Here is a 14,304-nt window from a genome sequence, read left to right as displayed (position 1 = left end):
ATCAAGTGAATCAAAATGAATAAATAGAAAAACTTTGTAAAAGAGAAAAGCAATTTGGTTTACCTAACCTCGGCTCTAATCTAAAATTGAAATACGAAATGAAAGTTGTGTTAGTTTTTCCTAAAACGAATATTCACTTTTCATATCAGAATTTTGTATTTATTATTTCTACATACGTTATGTTATATTTAAATTATACATACAAATATAATGATAGAAATTATTCATACATTTGCTTTCAATGAAGTTTTTTATTGGGTTATGGTAAGTACACACATCAGCAGGCGGGGTCACGGAAGTAAGCTAACGTGTTTCCCGTGGCCCCGCCGTAATGCGTCAGAGGGCAGTCAGGTTTTAGTGGGTATTCCGGTCGCCTTCTGCGGCCGGCGAGTCCCACACTCCCTACGCCATTGCACAGCCCGGCGTAGGGGTGCGTAAATGCATTTCCTGACTATAAAAAAAAAAAAAAAAAAAGTACACACATCAAAAAAAGTTTGAGATCACTAGTAACCATTAATTAATAAAGTTAAAATATATCTTTAAGAAGTCAAATAATTTATTTTTACACCATTTAGTAAATTAAAATACTTTTTTTTCTTCATTTAAAAAACACAAAATCTTTAACTTGATAAAGATATTTTATAAGTATCAACTTTGTTTGTGTTTGCAAACTTTTTCTGATGACTGTATTATGATGAAATAAATGTTGTTAAATAGTCTATTATAGTTTTAATTAATAGAGATCCAGATATTTAATTAATTTATCGACTATTCTGTTTGAATTCGTAGTAGTATTTCAATTATCTATCATTATAAATAATCTACGAACAGGATGTTTGATTATGTACGGTTGGTTTCTGAGACCCAAAATCTCTGTATAAAACATATCATTATCCCTGTCATTATCTTTCACAAAATAGAGATGAAATACCAATATGTTTTAAACGGAGATTTTAACATCAGAAACCTACTGTTAGTCGATTGCTGTTTAGTTCTCATCGAAGCAAGGATTAAACTGAAATTGATAACGCCCATTCGGCGAATTAATCTTTAACCGAAACCTCCTTGTCAGCTGTCAGCTCTAAACAAGATATAGACCAGTTTATCTAAATTTCCGTCATGGCTTTTCCTACTAGGGTACTAGGCAAAAGTAAGACAGAGGAGTAAACTGTGCAGTACTACTATCGTTTGAACATCGAATATTTACCGTCAAAACAGTACTAAGCCCACAGATAAAATCACATTTGATGACCGATATCACTTGTAGAATCGACAAGTTGTAATTATCTAAATGTGTAAGAAAAATTTTACTATCTAATGACCTGCTTCACAGTTCTGTCCTCGTGTGAACAATCCATTAACTAAATATTGCTTATTTTAATTTTATAATAGCTTTCGAATATCGGAATATAAGTGTAATAGGTCATTGTTTTTGGAACGAAGTTCCTTATCGCGCGTTGTGAAAGGGGACTAGACGGAAAAAATTCTTACGAAAAGTTGTCACGACACGTTTTGCTATATCACCATGGCAACGACGTGACAATATATAACGAAAATTCATAGAAATAAAATGTACTTCTTGTGAAGACTTAAGTTTTTTATTCATAGAATAAACATTGGTTCCTTCAGTAATTAATTGAAAGGAACTTCGTTCCATCCGGGTGTCCCTTGACACCTCTCAATTTTTTTTTAATGTTTTGGAGTCGAACTGTGTTATAAAAATGAAAGTAACGTCTACATATTATTTACTAAGTACAATTGATTTGATTGTCTGTATTAATTATACTGAATCTAGTTAACTTATTAATTAAATAAAATTATATTAGCAGTTGTCTTATTGTTCTCTTGAAGTTGTGTTATATCTATAATGTTTTATTACTATTTCTTATTTTTTGGTCTATTTTTAGAAGTGATTTCGAATTATTTAGTTTATATTATATTTAATTTCAAGATATTCCTCCTAAGTAGAGTTGGTGACAGGCAGGCGGCCGGCCATAAAAACTTAAGCCAAAACTTTAATGTTCATAAAACCATGTCTGCCGACCTCAAGTGAGTGGGAAAAGGCCAGGGAGATGATGATTAGCAGTTGTTATTAGTTTTATAAAATTAAGGTAAAAAAGATATTAAGTGCCTACTACTTTGTAAAGGAAAGAGAGTATGAAGAAATAATTTTTAAAGTAAGAATATTTTATGTGAAGGTATTTTTTATTAGTTGAGAAAAATCCGTGGCTAATTAAAAGTTCTAAATTTGCGGAAAGAGTCAAGTGAATGTTTATATTGCTTTCACTAGGCCGTATGTTTTCTACACAAATTATACTCAACTCTAACTCTAAACGTTTCCACTAAAATTAGAGATTTAAGTTCGCTTGATTGTGTTCACTACACAACAAATGGCATTTATGTACACTGCAAAATAATGCTGTCTACCGTTGCGGCAGATGCCTTCCCCGCATTCTGCTGCCGTTTATTGTCTGCCGCGTTCTGTGAAATCGCACATTTAAACCATGTATATTATATGTTATAATTATTATACAGTGAGGGATTGGTTGCCTACCGCACTCAGATTCGTATGGTCGCCCTTAGTGTATATTTGCTATAAATAATCAACGCTAACTGTCTCCCTTAGGGGACAATTAATGACAGTGGTAGTTAACTTTATCTAAACAAAAATGAATATAATTCTTTTTTAAATAACGTGTATCTTGGTTTATAAATATATATTGTCTTCCAATTCGCTTTATTATTGGTATTATTAGATCAGGAATTGGCAGTAATATTGCAATATCCTTGAGAACTAACGAAGTATAGACAGCTTCCCGAACGGTGTTCCGACGAGATTGCTTTTTAACACCGTTAAGGTTGCTTAACCTATACTCGTTAAACCCATACCTTTACACTGGGAAAATACAGTAATTTACATGGTTATAGCTTACTCGCACTTTTTTAGTTACTTGCGAGATAGTTGAAGATAGTATAGCCCTTGTAATCATCTTTCTCTTCCCAACATCTTCTTTTAAGAAAATGATTGGAAGTGGATTTGGCGGTTAAGGTGACGTACTGGAAAGGGAAATATCTTCTTTCTATACGTCCACTCCTCTGTCTGTTGAAGGTAAGCATACGAAAAAGAATCGAATACGAATCTAATGGCATCCAGTCTCATCTCACACTACAAAATTGGTAAAACAGTTTGACCAACAGTTTGTCAATTGCTAATACAAATGTTACCTCACATAAACTAAGTTAAATGAAAACTTATCGAAACAATATTGAAAATCTATCTATATATATAAAAGAAAGTTGTGTTAGTTACACCATTTATAACTCAAGAACGGCTGAATCGATTTGACTGAAAATTGGTGGGCAGGTAACTTAGAACCAGGAAACAGACATAGGATAATTTTTACCCCGTTTTCTATTTTTTTTTTATTCCGCGCGGACGGAATCGCGGGTAAAAGCTAGTATTTAATAAATAAATACTGATTTATTACCTATAAGAATTAATTGAAATTTCAATTTATTGATGATAATAGTATATGAGCCTTGAAATTACATTTTGATTTTTGTTTTTCATTAGAACAAACATAAGCAAACATGTCACTGTATTGTAATTTTATTATATTTGGAACAATATTTTGTTTATAATATGGTGTTACGTAGATTATTACATTCGCTACTCGTATTTAATGTAATTAAAAGTAAGTTTATCATAATTAATGTTGTCCATAATAATGTTCTAAATCGAAACTTTTATTGAAATCATTTGTTTTTGTTAAAATTTAACTCGCGGGCGCGGTCGCGGAATCTCGAATCTTCAAGCTTGGTGTTTGCTACAACCACATGCCAAACATCGATCACAAACACTTAACACAAACAGTTTGCTAAGCGTGGGGATACCACGCTTGGCAAATTTGCTAGCATAATCCGGATTAGCAAGATGATTTGTGTAGAAAAACCGACATGAACGCCGATCACTGGGACAAGCAGCGAACTCGCACCAAAAGCAGGCAAACAACTATCAATTTCATGTTTGTTGTTGGTATTCCCTGTTTGCCAAGCGCGAACAGACGGCTTAACTAGCGGCTGAGCTCGCAATACCAAAGAAATTCAACCGGTATGAACCGGTCGATCAAAAATTTTAAACAATAAGTGTTGATTTTAGGTTCTTGGTCTTTAAGGAAGATCCGTGATGGTATACCAGTAGACAAAGAAGAAAAGAAATATATGGTAATTATTTATGTTATTTCATAAAAATACTTCTTTGTACCATAAATCAATAGTCTTTTATAGACGTACAGTCAAGGCTGTCCGCGGTATTTCACTTACAGAAAAAATTTCATGTTAAGTGTAACGGAAAAAACTTATCTTGTAGTGACTTGCGCGGAATAAAAGTAAAAAGCAAATAGTCGTATACTAACGACTGATCTTTTTTCGTATAGACATTAAAAAGCTGCTTCCGATTAGTTATTGTTTCCGCGTCCTCATATCAATGCTTACAAAATTACCAACTTACAAAGGACTGTCACTTTTATAAGTTGAATACCGCCATACTCCTTGATAGTACATAATGTACGATTTCAGGTATATTTTGTGAAGTCTGACAAATCTTCAGTTCAATACACGGATTGGGTTTGTGCGGGTGCGCTCGTCTCCAAACTCTATATTATAACCGCCGCCGCCTGCTTAGAAGATGTCCAATATCTATACGCTGTCGCCGGATATACTGTTTTGGTGGAATATGAAAATATTGATAAAGATTTGTGCACAAAGCTTTATAAGAGGAAAGTCATATATACATGTGTACCGAAAGGTATGATTTATAAAAAAGTATTTTTACACTAAGTATGTAGGTATACGTGATTGGCCAACGGTAAAAAAAGTATGAGAAATGGTACGAATTTATCGAAAGTCGACTTCTTTCGCGGTATTATAGTAACCGAAAAAAACCTTGTTCCTCGCAATTAACGTGATTCTTTCAAATAATCAACTGTTAACAAGGCGCACAAAACATTTAAACGATGATAGCCTTTGAGGTAAATAGAATGCCGGCAATAAACGCGACATTAAATTGAACAGAAAATAATAGTCGAAGCTAGTCATTTAGTGGAAAAGATATAGTTTTGGAGCCCAATCTTTCCCAGTTATCGTACTTCTAAGTAATATTATAAATGCTAATGTTTAGATGGATGGTCGGATGTTTGTTTGAAGGTATCTCCGGAATGGCTCAACGGATCTTGCTGAAATTTGGCACAGATGTAGAACATATTCTGAAAGAACACATAGGCTATTATTAATTTTTTTTAAGGCCGTGCGGACAGATTCGTGGGCGACAGTTATTATTATTATAAAAAGACCATAAATTTACTTTATGTTTCAGCTTACGAGTTTGATTACGCTAATGTAGAGAAATGGTCAGCTATCGATATAGGCGTAGCGAAAGTCGATTCTGAATTCGATTTTGATAAAGGTGCTTGTTCATTCAGACCTCAGCCTATAGACATTAATTACGATCCTAAGTATCAAGTAGCGGGTGTCGACGCAATTGTCTTAGGCTGGGGACATAAGTCAATATGGAAACAAGTGCGTTGAGTATTTTAACTTATGATGTCATCTGTTAGTTTTCAATGTAGCAATAAGATATTATTGAATCGAGAATTCTTTCTTCATTCTTAGAAGTACACTTGTATACGTATATCATAGGTAATTAAGAACTAATACGATGATGAAATCTAATCAAACAATCAAAATTATTAAACCCATTTGAAAAAGAATCCTTTTGTACCCAATGTAATGACCAATAGATATTCAATAGGAAAAATTTGGATATTACAATTTTAAAATATAGCTCTTTTTATTAGATACTAGCGACCCGCCCCGGCTTCGCACGGGTGCAATGCAAAATATACCTACTACAGAATAAATGCACAATTTATTTAAGGTACTTAAATGGATAAGGATTAATGCTGTATTGTTTAAAATCACTTCGTAAAAGAATAAAAATGGTTATGCTGGGTTATCCCTAAGAGATAGACATATACCATCGCGGACTTTTTTGTTGAACTTTTTAAGGTGAACAATACTGTAGTACATTATTTTGGTCTATCTCGTAGGGTTCAGCCAGCGTATGCAATATAAGCGCAAAAAACGTGCTTATTTACGACATCACATTAGAAAACTTTAAATTTATCAGTGTTTCTCTACTATATTATGCATTTATTATACATACAAACCTTCCTTAAGAATCACTCTATCTATTAAAAAAAACCGCGTCAAAATCCGTTGCGTAGTTTTAAAGATCTAAGCATACATACGGACATACAGCGAAAGCGACTTTGTTTTATACTATGTATTGATAAGTCAAATAAGTACACTAACCGTGCATTTCCACTGCCGAAACGACTAAAAAAAACATATTATCCTCTCATATTCTTTAAAAAATAGTGATTGTAGACGCTTTAGCAGTGAAAACTCATGTTATTGAAAATATGATTGGATTATTTTAAGCCGGGAGATGAAACACGTATGGTACAAAAGAATCTTGATTACGCACCAGTATCGATTATAAACAAAAACAAATGCAAAGATGGTTACAAGGAATTTCCAGATTTACTAGCAGTGATAGATAAATACATGATTTGTACTCATGGAAAGGGAAATCTCGACATCGGAGGTAACATTATAGCTACGATCAAGCCAGATGCTGAAGGGTGCACCAATTATGAGGTAAACTATTGAAAGAAAAAACATCTAACGATTAATAACGAGAAACAACTTTCTATATCCTAAGAAAAATTACTTTGATTTTGAATTTGATTGAATTTCGAGTTAATGTAAAATATTTATTAAGTATAAAGTATCAAAACATATTGTTCTCGCTTCAAACACAAGACGACCTTTACGTTATTTACAGAACGAGAATTGCCGAAGAAATATAGATACAATGAATGTTTCGGTATCTACAAGAAATATGGAGTGGGTTAGGAGGCAAGGTATATGCCAGGTAACGTTTTTCTACCATATGTTTCATATAAACTGTCTCACCATGTTTTCTTTCTCTTGATCAACCTATCTTCCGCTTTTCAGTCCTCATTTCCTTCTTATTCAAGGTATCATTTACGCAATACAACTTCCTCTCTAGACCTTGTATTGAAAAGAAATTACTTCAGAGTATTAATTTATTTTCTTCTTTTTTTATTAGAACGATCACGGAGGTCCGCTAGTAACATGGATTGGTGGCAAAGAGTACCTCATCGGTGTCGCGTCCGTATTTCGGGTAAATAATGAATCTAAATGCGAAGGACCATATTTATTCACAAGTACACAATGCAATGGAGCCTTTTTAAACTGTGTTCTTAACGCTAACGATACAAGGTAAGCCATGTGATATTCATTTCGTCAATTTTGGAAGATCTGACACGATAATCGTGGGTTTTGTAATCGTTCTAATAGTCATCGATGGCGCCCAATTGTTTTTTTTAATTTACTTGCTAGTTGCAAGCCAATTGTTTGTTAATTGGAACACCGCGAATGACGGTGATTGTACATTGATTTAATTTTTTTTAATTCAGTTTTTTTTTTTAATTATTGATTATTTCAGACGTGCCGCCTCCATTTGTGACCTGCCAGCAAGGAAACGTGGATTTGATATGATACATAGATATATGTCATGGGCTTATCAACCATACGGGTAAGGATTACGATTAAATGTTTAATAATAGATACGGAATAAAATTGCTTGGGTCATAATTGTGAATCTTTGTTGTTGATTATTTTTATTTTTGTTTTAGGCGGGATGTGAGTGAAAAAGTTAAATATAGGCCACTTATGCCTTTACATAATTTATATGAAGTCAATAAATGATAAGATACATTTGTACCTAAAAGTCCACATTATTTTCCCTAGTCGTCTTTTCAAACAAAGATATTGCAATTTAAAAATATGGAATAAAAATATGATTTCTATAAAACTGTAACATTTGCTTATTATACAAATACAATAATTAAATATTATAATTTATTTCTTTTTTTAAATCGAGTGGGTTTTTTAAAGGTCAATTTAAATTGTTTTAGATGTTTAAATTTTTATTTTAACTTTTTAGATGGTTCTGATCCCTTCACAATCTTTTCTAATAAGGAAAGGATTGGAAGTGGATTTCACGGGGGAGATCTCGTACTGGAAAGGGAAATTTTCTGTTTATGTACCTTCCCTCCTCCGTCTGTTAAAGGAACCCAGAGCATCTGCAGCCATTTAGCAGACAGAATCCTTTCGTTATTATACCGTAATCAGGAAGATACCTCGGTCCGCCGCGGTCGCCGCCAGAGATCACCAGCAACATTAAGGGACTGCTGGGGTTCTTTGGCGAGCTGGGCTGGCTGGAGTAACCTACAGCCTGCCTTCACGCAAAATACGCGCTTGTCGTGGAGTTGCGGAAAACTGAGCCCCTACTACTAACTAACTAACTAACTACCGTAATCAGGTGGCCATTAGTTTGTCTCCATATACTACTTACAATTTAGATGCTAATACAATGTATTTCATTTAAAAAGCTTACATCAGTTAAAATAAACCTATCCCCATTTTAAATTGAATTTAACTTTTAGTCGTGACAAATTGTATTTTGACCGTCATCAAAATCTCAGAAACGGAAGACACTAACAAAGTTTTTTGACAAGGGACGATCTAACACATTTAATTGAAACATAACTCTGAAGGAATGATTTTTTAATGCTTGGATACAACTTGTATTTTATCTTTACATAACATATAATTTAAAAAAACAAATATAGTTGTGTAACATATTATTCTTCTATGTAAAGATAGTTAAAAATATGTTATAAATTTCTATTAATGTAATATCTATGCGGAGCCAATACATAGACCGCCCTATTAGTATTTATTGGCGACATAGAATGCCGCCGTACTGGTGGCAGATGAATAAAAAACGACGTACTTTTGTTGTCCCTCAGAAGATTTTGACACTTCTTAATGATTATTAAATGACAAAAACTTGTCAGTTAAATTGTTGTTAGGTACCACGTTATAGAACCTGTCACTCTTAAGCAACCAGAAAGCGCGTTGTTCTTTTGACGAATGGATATCATCAGCCTTAAAAAGCTAATCTCACGACGAAATTATGTGCAATGGCCATTGTTCGCGGATGTACCTTGATTGTTTGTTAGTAAGAAGAAGCCGATTTTAAGTGAGTTGCGAACTGCAAAGCGATTTTTCTGTAACTTGAACACCGCGGACAAAGGTTACTGTAGCTATGCTTGTCTTAGGACCACTATATACGAACTGCCAACGTACAACCACCGCACCGCATGCATTTTTAACGCTGCGTCTTAAAACAGTTTATGTAAACCGGCCCTTATATTTTTAATACTATATGATACAACCAAAAAACTGTAGACTTCTTTATCAAAATTGTATTATAACCATGAATTATTTTCCATGATTTTTCGATCGTTTTCTTTTTTTATGAAAACTGCGTAAAGGTATAAGAGGCCTGTAATTTATTTTTTCATTTTCAGCCGGCCTGTAAAAAAAATTTTACATTTAAGACAGAATACAAGTGTACGGCCACGGTAAGTCACGGCAGTAGAATTCTACACTTATGTTTCGTGTTGCAACGTCTTGATACTTGACACAAATACTGACCCATCCGGATGACTATCCCACGATATATGTCTGTGTATCATTTCAAAACCTCGCTCCTTTGCTGGCATGTCACAAATTGAGTTAGCACGTCTGAAAACAAGAATTATATGTCAATATAAACTCAAGGTTAAATAAAATGAAATGTTATTGGTTACCTTGTTTTATCCTGTGGGTTAAGAATACAATTTAAAAAGGCTCCATTGCATTGTGTACTTGTGAATAAATATGGTCCTTCGCATTTAGATTCGTTATTCACCCGGAATACGGACGCAACACCAATGAGGTACTCTCTACCACCGATCCATGTCACCAGCGGACCTCCATGATCGTTCTAAAAAAAGTCATCTACACAACACTTAAATCAACATCCATGATCGCCCTTAATTTAATGTCGGAATAACAGGTAATTTCCTCCCCCAAATCGGTCTATTCATCATTTCAGTCGGCACTTCGGTCCCTTCTTAATTGTGGCACTAATTCCTAACCATCTGTCTAATGTTACAATTATATTTATAAAACATTTTTGTGCAAGTTTGTGTCTTTAGACCAGAGCTTCTGATGTCCTCTGTTTTATTAAAAAGAACGTACCTGACAAATGCCATGTCTCCTGCTCGGCACAAGGTCAGCTACAGAGTCCATACTCATGTTGCCGTTTAAACTTCTTCGACAGTCGCCCTGGATGTAACACGATATTTTTATTATGGACTAAGCTTAGATTCGCCATTGTACTAAATTAATTCTGCCACTTTTTTGCGGGGGTAAGTAAAATGTGACAATGACACATGTGAATATCACGCTGAAACGTCCTGTCTATTTAAAGTTAAAAGTAATGATTTCAGCAAAACGGTTTGTCTAAGATTCACATTTTTATTTCCTTCATTTCATTTTAGCTCACTTCAACTACTCAGCTTTATTCTATTATCGACCGTGGATTGTTTCAGATTAAACATACTAAATAAAATGAACGACCGACCGATTTATAAAAATATAGTTCAAACGTTGAAATACCATGACCATAGAGAAGGCAGGCGTGAAGTGAAAATAACTCCGCGTTTCGTCTGATTAGTGTGTGTGTCGGAGGCCTGATTTAAGTCCTCTTCCCCTTCCTACCCTTCTCTACATAGGAAGCGATGAAAAGGAGTGATGGTTTTGGCATAGTAAGGGTCGTTTCACATTTTGGCGATTTCAATTGGCCGCTTACTCGTTGGCTACCCTTTGCTATATAAAATATACTGAGTAATACTAATTTAAGTGTAACGTTTTTTCGTTGAAATTAAGCTATTATGTATTAATTAATGTTCTATTTAATGAATTAAAAATTCAATTGACATATGTACCTTTGAATTACTTTTCAGACATCCTTCAGACTCAGGTTTCAATGTAGTCATGATATTACCTTCATTATCCAGATTTCCCGCTCCACTTGTACATATCATATATTTGTCTATAACATCTTGTAACCCTGGTACGTCACTGTAACTTTCTTTGCATTTGTTTTTACTCGTTATAGACACCGATGCGTAATGAGGTTCTTTTTGCAATAAACGTTGTTCATCGCCCGGCTTAAAATAGTTTTGATTAGTTCTATTAATTCCTTGGTAATAATCATACTGAACTGATAATGCACGTCATCTTGATAATTTATTATAGCACTAGTAATAAATAAGTTTATTACAGTAATTAATTTAGTAACACTAGATATACATTCCAACAATAAATTGATAAGGTAAGTAAAATACAAAAAACAATACAATATTTTACAAAGTACTATAAACAATAGGTTCTAAAAAAGAATAACATTTGGCTAACAACATTCAACAGTTCACAGAAGGGTGATTGAAGGATAAGTAGAAGCAAATCCGCGTTTTCGTCTGATGAATGTAGTTCCGGACGCCTAATTTTAGTCCTCTTTAATTTACCACCCTTTTCTTATAAGGAAAAGTGGATTTGACGGAGGAGGTAACGCATAGGAAGAGGAAATGTTCTCTTTCTGTATGGGCTGCGATCGCTTTGCTATTTCGGCCTCAGATGGACGCTCACTCGTTTGCCACCTTACGATCTAAAAAAAGAAAACATAGATCAACCTACTTGCTTCCATATTTCGCTATGTCCCCAACCTATCACTATTGCGTCAGTGCCAGGTTCTTGAAATTTAGGATCGTAATTAATGGGAATAGGCACTGGGTCGTAGTCACAATACCCTCTTTCAAATGAAAACTCATGAGCGATTTTCGCTATGCCTATGTCGATAGCTGACCACTTCCCAATATTGGCGTAATCAAATTCGTAAGCTGAAACACAAATATGATGAAACGTGACCTTTTAAACCTTAAAACAAGGCTGTTGCTATATAAATTAGTTGATATAATTTTCAATGTTTTGATTACAACTGAATTTAATGGAGTAGGAATAGAGCGTTGGTGGCTCTGGGGTTAAGCACTTGACTTACAACCTGCAGATCTTGGGTTCGAATCCCGACATGTACCAATGTGTTTTTCTTTTTGGGTTAACATGTACATTGATCTGATGTTCGTACGGTAAAGAAAAACATCGTGATGCAACCCGCACATATATGTGTATTCCCGGGAGAAAAAGAGGGCGACGCGGTTCCGTCTCCCGAAATGGCGAAAAGTGGATCGCGGAGGTTCATTTGGCCACAGCAAATGGAGGTCCGTAATCTCTGTCTACCCCTCTGAGTTACAGGCGTGAGTTGTGGTTGTGGATATGTACATTTATTCGATGTTCTTACGATGAAGGAAAACATCGTGATACAACCTGCACATATCTGAGAAGAAATTCAAAGACATGTGTGAAGTCAACCAACTCGCATTGGGCCAGCGTGGTTAACTATGCCCTAGTCATCCCTAACTTAGGATATAGCCTATCCTATGTTAATATTTTCTTGATTTTTTTATTGTTACAAATTATTTATATACCTCTCGGCACACATGTGTATATTACTCTTCTTTTATACCATTTTGTACATGAATGAGTTTCAAGATCTTTAAATTCAACTACAGCTTTGACACCACCAATGGCGTATATGTAATCAACATCTTCTAAACACGCAGCGGCGGTGACAACATATAGTTTAGCAACAAGTGCCCCTCCACATACCCAGTCTGTATATTTTACAGTAGACTTTTCAGACCGAACTAAATAAACCTATAACAATTGAAAAGAGATATTAATAACGAATTCGTATACTTTAGAAGGGCAGTATTAAGATTACCCGAAACCAGAACCGGAAAAGCGGGAGAGGACCGCGCCAAATGGAGGTCCATTGTTTCTGTCTACTCATTTAGTTTACAGGCGTAAATTATGTTGTTATTTTAGAGGTAACATTATTAAGTGTTAAGATGTACGTTATATTTTATCTGCCGTTTACTTTTCCGTGATATTTTTTTCAATCCATTTTCGAATCCAATAGTCCAAGATCGAATAGTTTTTGTTTAAAGTAATTAAAATAGTTCTCGGATTTGTGTCAATTTTCGATTGGATATTTTTTTTTCATTCATTACGGACCAAATCAAATTAAAAGGTAAATTATATATAGCCTATGTTACTCAGTAATAATGTAGCTTTCAAATGGCAAAATAATTTTTTAAATCGATCCAGTAGTTTTTGAGTTTATTTGTTACATACAAAAATACAAATTGATTTACATACAGATAAAATATACTTACCGCATATGTCTTTGGTTTACCACCCAAAGGTTTTCCGTTTTGTATTCTTCTTTGAGACCATGAATCTAAAATTAAGAGAAATTGTTGAAATAATTAAATATAAATAGTCATAAAATATATAATGTATTTTATTTTTGATTAAACTTTTTTTTGGCATTATTTCGAACTAGCTTTTGTCCGCGACTTCGTCCACGCGGAATTAAAAAACATAAGTAGCCTATTTATTCTTCCAGACAATGTTCAGCATCTAAGCCGAATCTCTGGAGTAACATAGTGACAAACATCCATCCAAACTTTCTCACTTATAATATTAGTAAGATTTGCCATTGCAATTCATGTCGGGTTCAGTTTGTTCTAAATCAATATAAAATAAAATATATAATATAAATACATAATATATTAGCTGCGCGCAGAAGGTTTGACGATGTCGCACCCTTCCACTAACACAGACCTCAACTCGCGCTCGTCTGCTTAGTACTGTCAGTTACCGCATCACGTCACGAGACCGTCGGCAAAGCTTCTGCGCAAGAGTACTTAATAGTCTAAGAAACTATATTTACACATTTCACTGGCTAACAATGTGTGTGATTACAGCTTTGTAAGGTAAAATATTTGAGATAAGTTGTTTTTTTAATATTATTAGGTAGCAGATGAGAAAGCGGTCCTCAGACTTCGCCGAAATAGCGAAGCGACCGCTGGCCATAGACATCACTGCTTAAATTTAAAATATTAAATTTATCGTTTCCATTGAACTTGAAGCTATTTTAATATAAACTTACTTTTTATTACAATAATTATTAGCAGCATATAAAAAAATCGATGCAATCCCATATTATTCAAATATACATTAAATAAAAAATAAATTAATATACTACAATCACATACATAACTATATTGGTTGTTAGGCAAAAATTAAAGAGTCTTTGTAATTTCTCGGATCATTTACAGTATCAATGAGCAAAAC

The 14,304-nt window shown here is 34.1% G+C and overlaps 2 protein-coding genes across 2 annotated transcripts; one reads left to right on the top strand and one right to left on the bottom strand.

The window, feature by feature from the left end:
- The first annotated feature begins 4,335 nt into the window (after nt 1–4,335).
- LOC106720546 (plasma kallikrein) lies at nt 4,336–6,732 on the top strand. The gene is made up of 4 exons (XM_045683894.1): nt 4,336–4,344; nt 4,579–4,807; nt 5,375–5,577; nt 6,502–6,732. Exons 1-4 carry the CDS (start codon nt 4,336–4,338, stop codon nt 6,730–6,732), a joined length of 672 nt encoding a protein of 223 aa, XP_045539850.1.
- Nucleotides 6,733–8,928: 2,196 nt separating this feature from the next.
- LOC106720555 lies at nt 8,929–13,667 on the bottom strand. The gene is made up of 9 exons (XM_045683893.1): nt 13,643–13,667; nt 13,341–13,405; nt 12,591–12,819; nt 11,743–11,945; nt 10,992–11,216; nt 10,243–10,329; nt 9,810–9,985; nt 9,655–9,744; nt 8,929–9,532 (listed from the first exon to the last, which is right to left on the bottom strand). Exons 1-9 carry the CDS (start codon nt 13,665–13,667, stop codon nt 9,439–9,441), a joined length of 1,194 nt encoding a protein of 397 aa, XP_045539849.1. The 3' UTR covers nt 8,929–9,438.
- Between the last annotated feature and the right edge of the window lie 637 nt (nt 13,668–14,304).

The sequence above is a fragment of the Papilio machaon genome, chromosome 24, assembly GCF_912999745.1.
Source record: "Papilio machaon chromosome 24, ilPapMach1.1, whole genome shotgun sequence".
In the NCBI taxonomy this organism is placed as follows: Eukaryota; Metazoa; Arthropoda; class Insecta; order Lepidoptera; family Papilionidae; genus Papilio; species Papilio machaon.
The sequence above is the reverse complement of the archived record's forward strand: the minus strand, read 5'-3'. Positions and strand labels throughout refer to the sequence as shown.

Coding starts and splice junctions, on each gene's coding strand:
- LOC106720546 (XM_045683894.1), top strand. Junction 4,808..5,374: donor ATATACATGTGTACCGAAAG/GTATGATTTATA, acceptor TTTATGTTTCAG/CTTACGAGTTTGATTACGCT. Junction 5,578..6,501: donor ATAAGTCAATATGGAAACAA/GTGCGTTGAGTA, acceptor GATTATTTTAAG/CCGGGAGATGAAACACGTAT.
- LOC106720555 (XM_045683893.1), bottom strand. CDS start 13,667: ATGGCAAATCTTACTAATATTATAA. Junction 13,406..13,642: donor AAATCTTACTAATATTATAA/GTGAGAAAGTTT, acceptor TCTTAATTTTAG/ATTCATGGTCTCAAAGAAGA. Junction 11,217..11,742: donor ATAGCGAAATATGGAAGCAA/GTAGGTTGATCT, acceptor AACTATTTTAAG/CCGGGCGATGAACAACGTTT.